Source organism: Gallinula chloropus (assembly GCF_964237585.1).
Source record: "Gallinula chloropus genome assembly, chromosome: 17".
In the NCBI taxonomy this organism is placed as follows: Eukaryota; Metazoa; Chordata; class Aves; order Gruiformes; family Rallidae; genus Gallinula; species Gallinula chloropus.
Window position 1 is genome coordinate 14,494,309 of NC_140102.1, and position 17,801 is coordinate 14,512,109.

The window sequence follows — 17,801 nt, forward strand, 5'->3', positions numbered from 1 at the left end:
TACATTGACCCGTTTCTATTCTGACTTACATTTATCTATGGTTTTTAACCTTTTGGTTTGTAGGGCCCTGAATATTTTTGAGGGAGGTTTGTGTCTTTCTAGAGGGTAGTTAAGCCTTTTGGATTAAACACTTGCTATGCTTAGTTATTCTTCACAGACTCACAGGTAGTCTGAAGTCTGAGACCGCCCAACTCGTGTTGAATTTCCCTGATGGCCAAGTGGAGGTCCTGTGGGTCTCCTCCATGGATTTGACCCTTCTTTTGCACAGGTCTGTGATTGTCTGAGGTTGGTGAAAGAGGCTAAGCCAGAGAAGCTGTTCACAGAGTCACAGGATCATAGAATGTGTTGGGTTGGAAGGGACCTAAAGCCCATCCAGTCCCACCCTGCAGTGAGCAGGGACACCTTTAACTAGAGCAGGTTGCTCAGAGCCCCATGAAGTCTGACCCTGGACGTCTCCAGGGATGGGGCCTCTCTGGGCAGCCTGTGCCAGTGTCTCACCACCCTCAGAGGGAAGAATTTCTTCCGAGGGTCTCATCTAACCCTGCCCTGCTCTAGTTTAAACCCATCGCCCTTCATCCCATCGCTCCAGGCCCTTACAAACAGCCCTGCCCAGCTTACCTGTAGGTCCCCTCAGGGACTGGAAGGGGCTTGGAGGTCTCCCCACAGCCTTCTCCTCTCCAGGCTGAGCCAGCCCAACTCTCTCAGCCTGTCTTTGTAGGAGAGGTGCTCCAGCCCTCAGGTCATCCTCATGGTCTCATCTGGACCCTCTCCAACAGGTCCATGTCCTTGTGCTGAGAGCTCCAGAGCTGGACACAGTATTGTAGGCGGGGTCTCACCAGAGCAGAGTAGAGGGGGAGAATCACCTCTCTCAAAGGTCTCCTGGCTCCTGGGGAGCTGGGTACTGTTCTCATGCCACAAAACCCATTCTCTGTCCCTAAGCTGAATGTGTTGCTTCCACAAATCTCATGTTCCCAATTCCACCCAGTATTCTAATTTTGATTCCTTGCCTAATTGCTTTTCTGGAGAACAGGCTCACACGGAACAAACCCAAGAGGATCCAGGAAAACACATTGTAGTTTTGGAAGTTGTATTTCTTGACTCATGAAGCAGCAGCCTGTGCTGTGAGAATGATCACTGGTTTTGATGGTTCCTACAGATAAGCTGCCTGAACCTTGCATTTAGCCAGGAAGAGGTAACAGGACCCAAGAAGAAAAGGAAGGTCAGTGAACCAGAGAAGCCGCTTCTGACACACAGTACAGTGTGGAAGGTGTGAGTTTGCACTGTCATCTGACTAGTGAAGACCTCTACTCACTTCCAAGATTCAGCTCTTCCACGTACCGCCTGTATTTCTGTGTGTTTATTTGTCTAGTGCAAACGCTGGACTGTGAAGAGACAGCAAGCACTGTAGCTGTCCTGGCTGTGTCAGCCAACAGCACTTGTTTGACATTCTAAAGTTGAGGATTTATAATTCCATGTGAATGGTGTCTGTGTGCTTCTTTCTCTCTGCGGGTCCCACCCCACCTCTCCCCCAGGCTAAATTTCCTCCTCTGTGGCTAGACAGTCGTTTGCCAATATGTCATCAATATTTATTGGTTCTGTTTCAAGATGAACTCTGTGAGGTATGATGCCAGCAAGCAACAAGTCTCATGATGCAGTAGATTGTGCTCAGCTTCATCCTATCTACTGTTTCCAGAGCATAGATTTTATTTTTTCAGAGAAGGGGTTTTATCTCTACAGAATGCAGAGATAAAGTAATCTATACACAGTTTCTGCTGGTGCTGAGCAGGTTGGGTTTTTTTCTGACTCTGCATTTTTTCTGACTCTGTATTATCAGCTTACTTCTAAACCAGCAACCCCCCGTGCACCAAGGGGCTTGGGCACCGTGTGATACAGGTTGTGGAGAGGTGCACCACATTTAAATCTTGCCTAAAGGTCCCTCGTGGTTGTGAATACAGGTGGGGAGGATGACAGCAACAAAAGCTGTTTCCTGTGTCCCTTGGAGCAAAGGTGCTTTGTGACACATGCTTGGCAGGAATTCTCTCATGACCTAGTGGATTAGGAGGAGATAAAGGGCCTTACCTGGTCTCAGACATTTGAAAAGAGATGTTCAGGAAGCAGCCTCTGTGTCACCTTCAGCTGGTGGCAGCAGATCCTGAAACAGGCCACAGTGGAGAAGGGAATGCAGTGTGCTCTCTATCCAATGTGATGTTGACTGCCTGAAGCGTTCAGAGTGATGTCCACCTGGTTGTGTAGCCTCACCCTGGCAGTTCAGATGTCCCCAAATACCTTTGCTGCCCATGACTTAAGAGCAGCAGTGGTTTTGGATGCAAGGTGTTTCTCTTGTGGTGCATGTCAAAGCAGTGAGCATCACTTGAGAACTGTCTGACCCATAGTGCCTGCAGCATCTGACTGAAGGGCTTCAGCCACCAATGCCATCGCTTGGCACGTTGGGTTCCTTGTTGCCATTAACATGGTGAGGTCTTCTGCAGTGGCAGAAGAGGTTGGCTCCAGACTTCAGGGATCTTCCTCACTGCTGAAACCCCTTGACTGGATAAAAGGTGGGGATGGATGTGTGTCTCTGGTGCTTTTACTCTGGTTGGCCATCTGAAAGGGTTGAAAGCCAGACTGGAACTGGAAGGCTGGGTTGAGGTGACACTGAGGACAAACACCCCTAGATGTTCACGTGCAGCCACCTGCCTTCTCCAGGTAGCTGAGTAATGCAGCACAATCCCACTGCTAGTACCACAGCTGTCCCTGTTGGGCACAGGCAGACAGACCACTGACTGCCCCTAAGCCTGCAGCGGTGTCTGGCAGGTTTCGTGGCTTGATGCCTATTTCACAAAACTAGTAGAACGTGAGAGTTCTCCATTTTATCCTCATTTTCAGTCCTGTGTTCTCATTTTTGCACCTCTGGCCCAACAAGCCAGTTTGTTCACATGCCAGAGCAGACCAGGAATCCTCCTTCTGCCCGGACGATGTGCGCTCTCATGCCTGCACAGCCAGAGGAGCCTGCTGTCTCCTCAGCACAGCCACAGCTCAGGCTGCCTTCACCTGAACACTCTTCCCTGGTGCTGCTGGAGCCTGTGGCTTCCATATTCCTTCGTCCCACTGACTCCCACCCGCACCCAGAGCCTTGTCGTGCTGTTGTGTTGTGTGTATGAGAGAAAGTCAGCCGTGTCTGTGATTACAGCTACTCCAACACCTTGCCTGTCTCCTGCCCCACGATCCCACACAGCTTTGGAGTGTGCTTGGTGCCTGCTGGGAGATGCAAACTGTCTTGTCCCGCAGTGACAGTGGGGTGAGCTGCCATGTGTTACCACGTACTCAGAGTGTCCACACAGACACTGTGAAGCAAATCCCCAGCGTAGTTGACCCCGCGATGCCTTGGTCTTGTAGCCATGGCCAGAGTCTCACTGTCTCAGATCACACTGGCTTCCAATCAGCTACTTTACGGTAACGACTACAAGTAATTTTCACTGCAGTAGAGTGAGCGTTGCTCCACGCACTTGTGGTTACCATACAATTCTAAGAAAAGTCTTTCCACTGCAGATTGGAATCACACACGCCGCTTACTTACACACACCATGTTATTTATTAGCAACTCTGCTGGGCTCACCAAAGGTATAAACCCCCTTTTTCTTGTGTTTCAGTCCCATTTCTAGTCAATACTCATTTAGTGACATCAAGCCAGCGTGTTACACATCATCAACCTGATTCACTGCTGACAGAAAACAGAAGCAATTCCTTAGTAACGGCCCCTTGCAAATTAGTGAATTAATTGTTTGAAGAATTGTTTTGCATCGTTTGGCAAGTCCCCTGAATGCTTACAGTAATTATGTGCGTGCAGTGAAAGGAGACTTTTACCTCTTAGACCAAAATAAAATGAGTGTGTGATCTCTGTGCGAATGTAACAGTAATACAAAGAATCACAGACATCCTCCCTTTGATCTCCTGAAGATACGAAGAGCAATTAAGATTACAAGCCGCTTCAAAAACCCGGATATTTGGAACAGCCTGTAAGTGGAAAGTGAATGTTTCACAGGGCTTTTCAGAAGATCAGGGTTCCTCTTCTTTGCTTTCTTGTTTATCCTCACCACAGGGTTTTTTACTAGAGGTAATGTGGTTATCCTTAACCTGCCGAGCCACAGGCAGGTTGGTGGTGCTTCTGAAAAATCCCTCCTTGCTTCTGGGATACGGTTTAAACAGTAGTAACACCTGTCTCAAAATGAGAGTTAAACCAGTCAGATGGAGAGTGCATCGTCTGGACTACATCCTTAAATAGCCCAGCCTCGAGAAGAGCATAGCCTCAGTTCTTGGTACTGCACAGTAATTGGACAGGTAACTGCATCCGTTTTCACCTGAAACAGGATTCTTTCGGGATTTCCAGTGCCGCGTGCGATCTAGGAAATCGTCAGCTGGTGCTTTCAGTTTTGGGCAGAGCGCAGAGCAGAGAAATGAAACTCGACACAGGAGCAGGAGAAATGAAGATTCTCTCCTGCTGAAAAACAGGGGAGTTGGGAGCATTGCTGTTGGTCTCAGAGGAGCGTGGAGGGGCCTCTCCCCACAGTGGCAACACAGAAATCATGTTGTAACCCTGGCCAGAGCGGTCACATTTTAACTCCAGCGACTGAAATACCCCACAGAAACCTTGCCATGAATGTGATTAAAACTCAGCCAGATTTTCAGGGGTGTAATGCTAATCACCCACCTCTACCTGTTCCGTGAGATTACCATCTCGGGATTTCAGCTGGGACTTTTAATTCTTTGTAGGTTCTGCATTCTTCCTCTTGAGTCAGCAGGTAAAGTATGTGGCTGTGGCCTGCTGCAGCGGAGCGCCTGCGTTTGTCATGCCACAGGGTTGGCCGGTCTTGGGGGCTGAGGCCCTCGTGCCAAAAGCATCATGTCACCCCTCTGGAATCCCACCCACGTGTGTCGCTGGGTAAAGAGGTTTGGGGTGGGTTGGTGTTTTTGTGTTAATGGATGAGTAAAGTTTCATCAGGCTTTTGTTGTCATCACGAGGGAAGTAAGAGGGATTTGCATCTGAGCTGGCACATTTTCCATAAGCAGTTTCCAAGGCTAATTGCAGTCAGGTTGGCACGTAATATCTTTCCTTTAAGCAGAGGCTGAGATTTCAAAGCCTCACAGGAGTTTTCCATAGGAAACGCCGCCCTGGGTATCTGTGTGCCAGACATGCCTGTATGGCATTTCCCCAAGCATCAATGACCTACTGTTCTAACAGAGAATCGACTGGCCACCTTCTGACATCGTCTGACATACCTCGATGCGGGGTTTGTCCTTCATATGTGCTGGTTTGTCCTTCATATGTGCTAGAGAGATAGGAATGGAGACAGGCTAGCCATGAAATATCCATGGCTTCAGCCCAGTGAACTGTCCCCATTACCTTGCAGGGTTTGTTTGGGAAGGGGAAAGGATTCCCTGTGTTTTCTGATCTGGTAGGCTAACGGTTTAGCTCTGTATTTAACATCTTCTTAAGGAAGGCATCTTTGTTACGGGGAAGGCCCTGCCCTGGAGGACTCTGAGGAAGCACTTACCAGTGGAGGAGGGGGATAAGGTGGGCAAATACAAGGTGCTGGTTCCATCTACAACCATGTCATGATATATTCTGCTCATGTTACTCCTGTTTCTTTACAGGACGTGCAGCAAGGGGATGTTTATTCTGATGAAAGTCTCTGCTTGATAACAGGAAACCAAGTCCTTTGTGCAGTGAATTGACCTTGAATCACACACAGACCTTTTTTTTCAGTAACAGAGGGTAAGACTGTCTAAAACACAGGAAAATGGTGCCTCTAGAAAACAGAGTGGCATTTTGAGTTGGCTAGCAGCTACCCAAGCCTTTGCCAGCCTCAGAACCGTGAATGTCAGCCGAGCAGGTGGCAGAGGCACAGCCACGGGTCAGGGACTTGTCAGGAGAGCGAGGGGGACGGTTGCTTTTTGTCCCTGGATAGGTTTGCTTAGAAGTTCAGTCTAACCCAGTGAGTTGAAACTCTGTGTCCCTGGGGTGAGGCACAGTACTGGGATGGGGGAGATCTCCCTGCGTGTCCCATGGGGGCCTTTTAGTGGTTTGTCGAACAACTCCCTCCCTTCCTCTCTTCCCCATTTCCTCCCCGTAGAGAGGGATGGCTTTTGGGGACAGGAACCATGTCTCATGAGCCCTTACAGGAGCTGCCATTGCAGGGCTTTGGTCTTGTCAGATATTTCTAGATGCTTCCACAGCATTAATAAAACAGGATATGGGGATGTGGTTCCATTAATAACCAGTATTTCCAGAATGAAGGCGCTCTGCTCCCAAAGCTTTTGGGTTGTTTTCAGTCTGCTGTTCCACCCTGGCACCTGAGACCTTGCCACACATGTCCCACCATCCTCTGCTACAGCTCTCCAGTCCCCCGTTTGTTGAAGACTGGATCATGCTCACTGGAGGCAATTCCTTGCCTCTGATCATTCCTCCGAGGCCGTAAAATCAGGCATCAGCGAGGCTTTGGTGATTCCCACCTGTCCCCTAAGCACAGAGCTGGGAGGGGATGGCACAGGGCGCTTACAGCTGCTGCACTACCCCCTTATTCTCCTTAAAGCTTCAATCAACTACATATTTGTTGGGTTAGTTTTGAGCTATAACCTTACTAGACTAGGTTAACCTAGACGAGGTTAAGACCTAGTCTGATTCACCCACTGGCCAATGGGCTGATGATGGTGCAAGGGAAATGGTGAAAACAATCACAGGGGCTGAGAGACTCCCTGGTTTTGGCACTGACCTCCATGTAGACCGACTTCAAGCGGGGCCAGGAGACTGGCTGGTATTAGAACTGGCTGGTTATTCCTGGTAAAGGGGTTCTGAATCACTGCAGACTTCAGTGGAAGATCTTGGTAAGCACAGCAGCTAGACAAAGCGTAGCTGCCTGTACACAACTAAATATTTCCTTTGGGTTGTGGTTGTTTGGCTGTTACCTGGTTTCTCTGCGATGCAGTGGAATTACGCTGAAGTACAAAAGAATTGGGCCAGTTGCCTGGCAACGGTTACTTTCTGTTTTTGAAGTGCTGCAGAGTTTAACTGAGGCTTTGGGCCCAAATATGAGGCAAAAAAAGAAACCCCAACACCCCTGAGGCCCTCGGCATCTCTTACATTTTGGATAAGACCAGATGGGATTATCCAAAGATGCTTCAAGTCTGGGGAAGCTTTCTGTGCTTAAATGCTTTGGGTCACTGGGAGATCAGACCCCTGGCCAACTTACAGTGTTCCTGCAAAGAGATCTGAGTGTGAGCAAGGATTCCACAGGGACATGTCAGTATTTTGCTTTCAGAAGGGTGCCAGTGTGCGAGGAAACTCGCCGTGTCAGTGGCGTTTCAGAGGGCCCTTCCTGACTTATTTTCAGAAATTATTTACCCGATTGGCTGGCCAGCTTTCCTTTTCCCAGGCTGTTTGAGAGAATGTAAGAGCTGAGCTACTTGGCTACAAGAGATTTTCTTCTCTGAAATTGGCAGCTGCTCGTGCCGGAAGAGAATCAGCATATTTGGCCACTGATTGCAAAGGAAAAGGGAAAAACCATTATTTTTCCATTTCACTTATTTAACTACCCAGTGGGAGACATTGACTGCATTTGGGTGACCCTCATTACTAAGGCATTGCTAAGGCTTCCCTCCTCTGCCCTTCGCTGAGCAGTAGAAAATAAAAATATTAAGTTTCTCAAAAAAAAAAAAAAAAATGCCTATATTCCCCTTGGCTGGATCAGGAGCGAGCCGGCGCCAAGTCTCTAATTGTATCAGGCCTTACACAGCAGTATATTCAACGTCACAGCTTCATGAGTCAGGACTTTTCTGTCTGAAAAGGGATCACGTCAAGAAGTCCAGGAGAAAAATTCCCTATAGCCCAGCAACAGAGCTCGCTGTGTAAGAAGCTCTGTCAGGAAAGAAAGTTAGATGTGAAAGTCAGATATTTCTGCCTGGGCATCCTTCCACGTTGGACAAAGGAAGTACTCAGTAACGGTCAATGAGGCTTCTCATGACTCAAGTGCTTTGATAATTGCTCCTGGAGCAGAGTGTGTGAGAAACGCCACAAACCTGCAACTGCAGTGGGAAGGCGAAGGGTGGGTTCTGCTGATGTCAGGAGGCCTTTGAAGTCGCTCCATCAGCTCGCCTTGCCGCTTGGGTTTCTCCAGCCGAGGAAGCCGTGTTGGACTGAGGCGCCGTGGCTGTTGTTCAGACTTGCTGTGATCTCATGGTAGCGTGCCGGGAGCTCCGTGGTGTTACGTCACGAGGGCTTGTGCTTGTGTCATCGTCAGCCCTGCGTGCATCACTGTGGCAGGAAGCGCTGCCCGTGGGCAGGCTTGGATTTTTCAGTGTCTTGCAATCGGTATTTCCTCCGCTCTCTGACAGTAATTCCATTAATCCACCAGTACTTAGTTCATCCACAGATGGCAAGGTCCTTTGCAATGGAGGTTGAACATCATCATTCCCACTACAAAGAGGGAGAAGGTGAAATTCAAATTGGAAGCGACTCAGCTGAGGTCACTTAGCTCTGCCAGGAGTGATGTGGCAGAGACCTCAGTTCTTCAAGGTGCTGACATCAGATGGTCTGGAGTTTCTGCTGTTGCGGAGATGACTGTTGGGAATTTCCTTGCTTAATCTCAAATATTACTGGAGAGCCTTGTGAAGCAGGGCTTTGGGAAACAAAGCTTCTGCCTAATTCAGCTCTTTCCTGGATACTGTCTCACTTTCACTCGTGGCCTGAATCTTACTTGTGTGTTCTAGTGACATTTTATATTTGAGGGAGGTGTCTGAGAGAGGTTGCTATAAAGGGGTGTTTCGGAAGCGGACACCCTTTCTGCTGGTGTATTTGCCCTAATTTGAAGTGTTGGAGGGATCCAGCCAAAGGCCAACGGCCCTAAACTCTGTATTTGGTCAATGAAGAGACATCATCTCTTCCCCAGAGACATCATCTCTTCCCCAGAGACATCATCTCTTCAGCAGGATGATTCAGAGATGGATTCGTCTTCTGAATCACCCTGAAGGAAGTCTTTGATCTTTTCTTCTCCATTATCTGTAGAGGGACATTTCCAGCTAACGCTGGTCTCCCACAGAGCGAGACAGTGTGAATACTCGTCCACATCACGCTGCTCCTGGCTAGCAAAGCCATCGGACCCGGCCCGTGCCCTTGTACAGGATGATAAGGAGTCACACACATGCAGATTTGTTCACCTCCATGCATGGAGGAGCCTTTGCACCTTATTCTGGAGCATCTGGTGTGAGTTACTGCCAGAGGCAGAGACGGGCTGGATGGGTTTAGGTCCGTTCCCACCCTCCCTGTCTGTCTTTGCTCTAAAATAAAGTTTAACCATCACTTTCTGGTGCAGGAAGGACAAGATTTTTGCTGACTCTGGTACTTCTGCAGCCTTTTGAGAGACAGAGTCACTTTCTTTGGTGATCCCAGAGGTTGGAGCTGTTCCCCATAAATCCCACAGTGTATACAGCATTCCCTGGGCCACCCAGCGCCTGCCCATCCCAGCGCAGGCCTTGGGCAGCCTCGCTGGGTGGGTGCGGAGAGGTGGAGAAGGCGACGGTTTGGCATGTGACAGCAGAGCAAAGGTGGAATGAAAACGGACAGGAATCATTCAGGGGGCTGAGCTTTGGGTCATATTTAGGTGTTTTTGGTGATTGTTTATCACTCTTCAGAAACTTGGTTTCCTCTGAAAAACCTGACTCAATTTTTGAGCTTGGTGACAGATTTTGGAGCCTTATCTACCGGCATTTGCTGAAAAGGACATCAGGCAAGGGAAGGGTGATCAGGTTCCCCAGGGGTCCAGCCTTCTGCTTCCAGGACGTGGGGAGGGCTGCACTGACCTACTTAAGCTGAGGAAGGAGGGGAAGACGTTCTTCATTCTTGGGGGCCCACCTGCTCTCTTGCTGCTGTTCCCGCAGCCAAGGAACATACCTTTGCTAAGGGAACACAAGAACAGGCAGCTCTTTGCAAGGAACTAAACCCATCTGCGTGGGCCAGGAGGAAGAGGGAGCCAGCCACAACATCTGCCCCTCTGGTAGGCAGGAGGTTACAAAGAAGCCTTGATGCCTTCTGAGTAAGAGCGAATTCTTAAGCAAAGTGAGGGTGCAGATTCCCCTTCGCTGGGAGCAGGACAAGTCTGTTCTTGGTGGGAAGTTCCTTCTCGGATACTCACCTGGGGAATAAGAAGGGGAATATGGAAATCGCCCGGCTGCGTGCGACTGCGGGGCTCCGTTGATGGGGCAGAGCGGGTCCGGCCCTGCGGCTTGCACTGGTGGAGTGGCTTCCTGGTATGTCGGGAGCGAGGTGGCTCTGTGCCCTTGGGCTGTTGGGCTAGACGTTTTACCCTATAATCACACAAACAGCTTCCCAAAGAAGCAGCAAGACCTCGTATTTCCCCTGCCCAGGGGCCCAAACTGCTCTGCTCTTTGCATCCTCCTCCCAGTGCGGCACACTGCCGGGTGGGAGCCATCCTCATGGACCCAGGCACTCAGTGGTGTCCCTGTGTCAAGGGTGGGCAGCACCCAACAGCCTCCTCCGCTCTTTTTGCCCCAAAGCGACCGCAGTTCAGGGCTAAGAGGTGCCTGAGCTCGGGAACAGCAGCATTTCATACAGTGCCTCCCTCCTGCCCTGCTCTGCGGGGTTGTCACTTGCTCTACATCAATGTGCTTCATGCTTAGACCAATGTCCCGGGCTCCAGCCCGGGCTTGGGGCCTGGAAGTTAAAAGTGCCAGCACCAGCTCGTGAGCGGGTCTGGCCGTCTCCCAGCACATTGCAGCGAGGGCTGTGGGCTGACCCCACGGGGCTGCGCGTGCATCTGGCATCCACACGTTCTGGCGCACACCAGGGGCTCTGGTAGGTCACCCCCGGCCGGCCGGAGCATCCGCCCATCCCTCCCTGCCAGCTGCCCACGATGCCCCAAGGAAGCAGCTTCGCAATTCGGAGCAGCGGAAGTGGCTGCCGGCACGTCGAGCCGCTCCTGGCAGCAGCGTGGGTCACAGTCAGCCCTGGGCAGCCGCATTTCCTTCCCCTCCGGCTCCCGAGAAGGGAAGCTGCAGCGCCTTCGCTCTCCGGCGCTGCCCCAGTAATGCGCCCATCAGCAAAAACGCTGCGGGGACATCCCATCTGCCTCGCTGCCTTTTTGGACCAGCCCCGAAGGAACTTGGCAGAAATCACCCCAAAAAGGGACCAAAGAGCAGGGTCAGGAGACCGAGGGGATTTCGGAGACCAAAGTGGGGTGAATCCGGCGAGCCAGCCGGGTACGCGCAGGGCCTGGGGAGGGCTGGGTGGGGAGAATTATTACCTCAGGTTATTTTTTGGAGGCGTTTGGATATTTCTAGGGAACTGCCCTGCCTGTGTTTTCTGCCCAGCTGGCTCCCTCCTCCCCTGTGGTTATGAAAAGATGTTTTTCAGCCAAAAATGACTTGGTTCCCCAGCCCCTCTCTGCGAGCCTTGTGACACTGCCTTCAGTGGAGGCAAAGTGGTGATCGGTGCTCAGTGCTTTCCCACAATAGCTGGGACACCGCTGTAAGGAAGCCAAAAAAACCTTCCGGCTCCAGGAGGGATTTAGACCAGCAAACCCATTCTGCTGCCTTGAATTCAACCCCTCGTCCTGGATGTCTCCAAGCAGCTCTCTCTGCTCTCAGCTGAACCGGCTGCACATCCCGCCTGGGGAGGTTGAGGTCAGGAGAAAGTCTGTGGAATTGGGGAACACTGCTTGGAGATGCTGCAACGAGCGGCTCCTCTGTGGGAGCGAGCTGCCCTCTCTGCATCCCCATCCCACCCCGGCCTGCGGCTCCTCAACAGGCACCAAACCCAGCACACCCCTGGCAGGGACATGGGAAAACTCCCCTAAACCTCTCCAGCTGTGGTTGAAGGCCCAGGTTTCTTGTCCCAGCCTCTGCTGAGGGACAGTGGATCGCTCTCCTGCTCTGCCACAGCCCCTGCAACTCCCGCCCCGCCTTTTCCAACTCAGTGAGCACCGGGATTTTCCATCCTTTCCAGTGGCTCGGCCCCCTGGGTCGAGGCTTTCTCCAGGCGTTCACATCACCCCATGAGCTGGCTGCTGGGGGAAGAACGGATCTCGTGTCCTGCCGACTGCTGCCTTGGTCATCCCTGTGGGTGCCAGCCTGCTTCCCACTGCTCTCCCACCCTCTCTCACTGTTTCCTTATCCAGCTCAGCCCCTAAACCTGCGCTGACACCTTGTCACCCCCACCCCTGACTTTGCTGGTAACCAAACCTGCGCCGGGTGGTTACCTCCAGCTGGATGCCACCACTGGGACCAGGGCAGCAGTTCTCCTCCCAGCTCGCCACAGGCCTTCGCTGCGCAGCGCTCGCGTGCAGGCAGCTGGAGGAAATCAGAGGAGCCGGTTAGAGAAAATCTGGGCAAAGACAAGGGGAACAAAAAAAATATCCTGGGACCTGGCAAGTTCCTACACAAGTTTCCATGAGAAATCCAGCGTGGCCGTGGCCAGTCTCCGTCTGTGCTGGAACCCTCCCAGGCCTCTCCCAGGGTCAGCGGCGCTGCCAATGCCCACCCAACTTTCAGCCACATCCCAGCCAAGCCTGATCCCGTGCCCGCAGCTCCACGAGCCCCTTCTCCCATCGCTGCCGGGAGGGGCTGGTTCCCAGGCACCCGCCTGCCTCGCGTTGCTCCCGTGACATATTTATTGCTATCAGTATAGTCTTTTAATTTCCTTTGTTTCAGAATATCTGACAGCGCAATTAAGAAGGCCCGAAGGGAAGCGTGTGTGCTCGGTCATCAGCCCTGCGGTTACTGTCTGTCTGGAAGCGGCGCTGGAGCCGGGCTCGGGGAACAGCTGCCAGGCTTCCAGGCTTGTTTTCATTTTCTAAGAGGTTAGCTGAAAGCCCGATGTGAAAAGACACCCATACACACCCAGAAAGGCCGCCACACACAGGGAGCCACACGCACACACGCGGATACGCACACGTAAACACAGATGCGGGCCGACACGCCGAGACGTAAACAGACCCCGTGCACACAACCGGCCCCGGGGATGCGGGACAGGTCCTGCGCCGTCTTTGCTTTGATGGGTGGGATGGTGATGGGGAGCCAGGAGCCTGCTGCTCTTTGCACCTCTGAGCTGGGAAGTGCGGCTTGTTCTGCCCCAGCTCCGGGGTGATGAGCTGGGTCTCTCCCACCGCTCCTCCTGGACTTTTTTTGGGGGGAAAAGCCGGGTCATGGTAGCTGTGAAAAGGCACAGCTGGGGCTTGTTTCCTCCTGGGCTTGGCCTGCAGTGAGCATGTGAGGATGTGTGTGAGGATGCGCCCAGGGTCGGGGCTGCACAGCTCTCCCTACTGGCACGGGGCGCCAGGCTGGTCCCCCTGCCCAGGCACACCAGAAGGGGTGAGGAAAGGTTTGGGATTAATTTCAGCAGGGTTAGAAGAAGAGAAAGACTTTCTCTTTGTCCCCAGGGGACTGTAAAACCTGATCCTCCACAGGCTGTGGCTCCAGGTGCCCTGGGATGCTGAGGTGCCGAGCACCGGGCAGAGCTGCTGCTGCCGACACGAGGCTGACGGTGGGGTGACGGCAGCTTCCGCGTGGAAAGCCCCATCCCAGAGCCTGGCAGGCATCTCACCACAGATTCCAGGAGATGGGCTTCACCCAGCTGGCAATACCCTCCCTGCCCCACAGCCATGCACAGGGCCCGTGTGGGAAATGCCGGGCTGGGAAACCAAAACAAGCAAAAATCTTTCTAGGAGCAGATGGATGACTGAAGCGCAAGCGGCCCAGTGCGGAGGAGGAGAAGCTCCGCTGGCTGGTAACGGCTGGGTTCCCGCTGCAGCTTCCCCAGTGCTGTGGGGGCTCGTTTGGGACTTGCTCCTCTCCCAGCTCCTGTCTTGGCCAGATGTGTAGAGACCTCCTGCCTCTGGAGCCTCAGGCCCTTCGTGAGACGTGGTTGGCAGCCGCAGGTGTGCACACATGCTCGCCTGGCGGCATTGCACGCACACCTTGTTTTCTCAGGAAACCAGAGCCAAAGATCCAGGCGTGGGGGAGAGGGAAACGTGACCTGTGCCCGGTAGCCCTGTCAGTGCACTTTGTTTTGTTGCAATAAATAACCATGTTGACTCTTCTGGCCCTAAAACGTATCCCTGGTGCAGCTAAACCCGGGGGGACACTTGGCATCCTTATGGCAAGCTCAGCAGATGCTGATGGCAGGGCGCCCCGTGGGGTTGAATCGCTGCCCTGCCACTGCTGCAGGCTGAGGGTCCCCAGGCGGGGTCCTGCTGGGGCTGGAGGGGGTGAGCAGGGTGAGGTGGGTGCTGGAGGGTCAGGTATTGGTTCTCTTCTGCCATCTTCCTTACACTCAGGAAGAAATCTTCTCTTTCCTTTTCCCTGTTTCTCCAGGACTTTCCACTCCTTATGCTCATTTTCTGACTTTTTGTCTTGTCTTGGAGGGAAAAATGATGGGCGGGGGGAGGGGGGGGGTCCCATGGAGCCAAAGATGACACAGCCCCCTCTTCTCTCTGGACCTGGGGACCACAAGCCGTGACAGCAGGGGCGGCACAGGTCACTTCAGCAGCATATGCTCGCTCTGCCGAGGGAGACCCAAGGGAGCTGCCACAGCTCCTGCCCAGGCCCAAGGCTGGTCCTACCCCACGATCCCCACCGTCCTGGTGGGTCTCTCCCAGCGATGCCCATGTTTGTGGGGACCTGCTCGGGGCTCTATCCCCAGCTGTTCACCCCACCAGCCCTGCTTGTCCCCAACTCTTCACAACTGCCAGCGCTCTCTGTCCGGTGGGATCTTCCCCTGATGTTACCATCCCCAGCCAGGGTCTCTGCAGGTTCAGGCCATCTGAAGCACCCTTGTCAAGCAGAAGCACCTCAGATAGCTGCAGCCTGAGACCCTGAACAGAGTGGGGATGGAAGAGTCGAGGGGTTCACTCCCTTTCCAACACAGTTGGGTGCTCTACACACTGTGCATCTTATCACAGTCTGGTTGGGGTGCTGAGTGCTTTATCCAGTCTCCTCCATCAGTGACAAGAGCACTCGGGGCTGCGGAAGTTCCCCCGTCTTCTGTTTGAGGGCGATAGCTGTGCTGAGATAACCCCCTGCCATCAGATACCCAGATCCCGCCCCGCTGCATCACTCGGGGCAAAAGACAAAGCAGCACGTCCGTCTGTCCGTGCTCAACAGAAGGTGATGGAGCGGGGTGCCCTAAGCCAGGCTCAGCCCTGTGCAAGGCGCAGGGGGGCTCCCCAGCCAGCCCTGCATTGGGGTGCGGCAAGGAGGGGCCTCTCCCGCGGCTCCTCCGGCGCTGGATTTGACCCCGCTCGCTGCGAGACTAAACACTTGCTTAGCAAAGCTGCCGACAAGGGTCTCAGGGGACCACTGGGGATGTGTCATCCAGCTCCCGAGCCAGCCCTGGGCTCCAGCAGTGTCACACAGCGAGTGGCTTCGCCGGGGGGTCCGGATCCAGCCCCCGCCCTCCCCCTGGCTCTTGCCGGCCCGTGCCAAGTCCCCCGCCGGGCACGGAGGCGACTCCCCGAGCCAGGTCCTTGCGTTCATCTCGCCTCCAGCCCATTGTCTTGTTTATTTGTTACGGTTGGTCTCCAATTAGGAGTTCGAAGGGTTTGGAGCGAGGGCTGCGTCTTCCCATGCGAACGTGCGGTTCCCGCGCCACCGAGCTGTGATGTGGCTGGGGACCCGCAGGAGCATCTGCTATTGCAGCAACAGTGCCCGGGGCCGAATGCGTTTCAGATGGGCTCAGCTCTTCTCTCCCTGCTCAGGCCAGTGGCCAGCTCGAGCCGGTAAAGGAGAACGGCCGGCTGGTCCTTCGGACACGATGTTCCCCTCTGCGGGGACCCGCTGCAACCCAGTGTGGGGACATGGGCCTGCTGGGGAGACAGTTACTGGCCACCAAATGTGTCTCCCCAGTATCCATCCTTAGGGGCACCTCCCGGATGGGAGAGGGGCTCTGCCTCAGGGACCAGCCCGGGTGGGCACAGGGGCAGCTGGGATGCTGCAACGGGACCTTTCACAGAACGCTGTCCAGGGCTTTGTTTCCTGTGGGGTCAGCGCTGGTGGGGATGCTTGTGCTGGCTGGAGCCCTGGGATGCAGCGCGGGGCACCGGCCGCCTGCCCCTTGGGGGATGTGGATCTGGTGGTGCCCCGGCACTGCACCTGCAGCGGGATGGCAAGTCTGGTCTGGCCGGAGGCCGCGGGGCAGCGGTGTGGACCCGTCCAGCCGGGTTGCGCGCGGCGTTAGTTAGCACATGATGTGTGCCGCGGGGCCAAGGGCTGAGGTCAGTTAGTCACACCCAGGCAGCGGCACTGACTTCACCGCGGGCAGGAGCAGCTCCTCACGTACCGCGCTCCCCGAAGGCAGCACTGACCCACCGCTCGGGGCCGCGTGCCGATGGTCAGAACGCTCCGCTACCGGGGCGCAGGCAGCCCTCCCACTGCACTGAATGGCTCCACAGAGCCTCCCTGGATCTCGCCCAGCCCCAAGTAGTTTCTCTGGTCCTGGGGCTGGAGGGGAACTGATCAGGGGGGCCCTGCCAGTCCCCACGGGGTAGGCGCAGCACCCGTTCTCCCCCAGTGCTCAGTGCTCCTGGGCTGGCTTGCAGGGCCAGCCCACTTCTCCCAAGTGCTGGCTGGGTGGGATTGGCTGCTGGCTGAGGTCATCGAAAGCCCTTTCCATCTCCCCCGAGTTTGGGATGTCCGCTGAGCACAGAGCGATGTGTCCTGGCTCCCAGGAGCTGGGGCGATGGCACAAGCCCAGAGCCACCTCCAGCCCCAACCCCAAAAGCCCAGGGGAGGGCGAGGGATGGGGATTTGGGAATTTCAGGGTCTTGCCCACGCTTCAGTGGGAGCTGCATTTCCAGGGAAGGAAGAGTTAATCCCCCGCCTGCCGCTAATGAGCCTTAACTGGGAATGACCTGACACGGGGGAGAAGTGAACCCATTGTCCTCGCCTGGTTTGACTGTCTTCCAGGGAGACTCATGAAACGCAGAGCCCGGGCGTGAGTTCCCAATTTATGTCAGGAGGCTCTGATTTATTCTATTTATTTATTTTTGCCATCTGGTTGAGGAGGGACATCGAACGCAAGCGTGAGAAATCCAGATGTGCACAGCTCCTCGCGGCTGCGCTCGCTGCGCAGGACCTCATCCCCAGCCCAGCTCCCAGCCCCACTGAGCTTGGCCTGACCCTCTGTCTTGCAGCCACCCCTCAGCCCCTGGGGACAGGTCGGTGGCACCTGGAGAGCGGGCACAGGAGATGTCAGCGATATGTTGGCACGGTAGCCATGGGGACACCTGGGTATCCTCAGCCATGGGGACGCAGTGACCCTGGCAGGCGTCACGGTGCTGGTGTGTGCTGCAGGACCCGGCCGCGCTGCGTGATGCCCATCCCAAATGGATGGTGCTTCCCCTCCGAGGCTGCTGCAGCACCCAGCACCTTCCCTGCATGTTGGAGGGGTTTGTATCAGTGTGAGAACACCTTATCTCATGGTGCAGATTGGGAACGGGGCACAATCCTAGGCAGTGGCAGAGGTGACACCCAGGATCTGCCCAACTGTGGCATCACGGGGTGTCCCTGGGCACCCCTACCATGGGGTGAAGAAGCCAGCGCTGTCTTGGGGCTCATTCACCCCCACAAAGGGAAAGCGGGGCCGAGCTGGGCACCGCTCCCCGTGTCATCACCACTGGCGTGGCACGAGGGGGCTGTTGGCAGCCTGAGGCTGCTCCCAGCTGCGCTGGTCTGGGGCCAGGGCGGTGCTGTGGAACCTGCCACAGGGAGCTGGGGAACACGACCGGGCAGCACGACCT

At 54.4% G+C, this 17,801-nt stretch overlaps 1 protein-coding gene across 2 annotated transcripts in view; it reads left to right on the forward strand.

Annotated features, from left to right (window-relative positions):
* HORMAD2 (HORMA domain containing 2) overlaps positions 1-14,104 on the forward strand; it is a gene marked incomplete at its 5' end in the record, with an annotated part of 36,379 nt that extends 22,275 nt beyond the window's left edge. The window contains 2 exons of one of the 2 annotated variants that reach the window (XR_014617691.1): positions 12,718-12,866; positions 13,731-14,104. Coding sequence is in view for 1 of the 2 variants with exons in the window: in XM_084272139.1 (XP_084128265.1) it covers positions 1,157-1,273 (117 nt within the window). Of the gene's footprint in view, positions 1-1,156; positions 1,474-12,717; positions 12,867-13,730 lie in introns of those variants that run through there. The other variant, XM_084272139.1, reaches the window with a different exon arrangement.
* Positions 14,105-17,801: the final 3,697 nt, after the last annotated feature.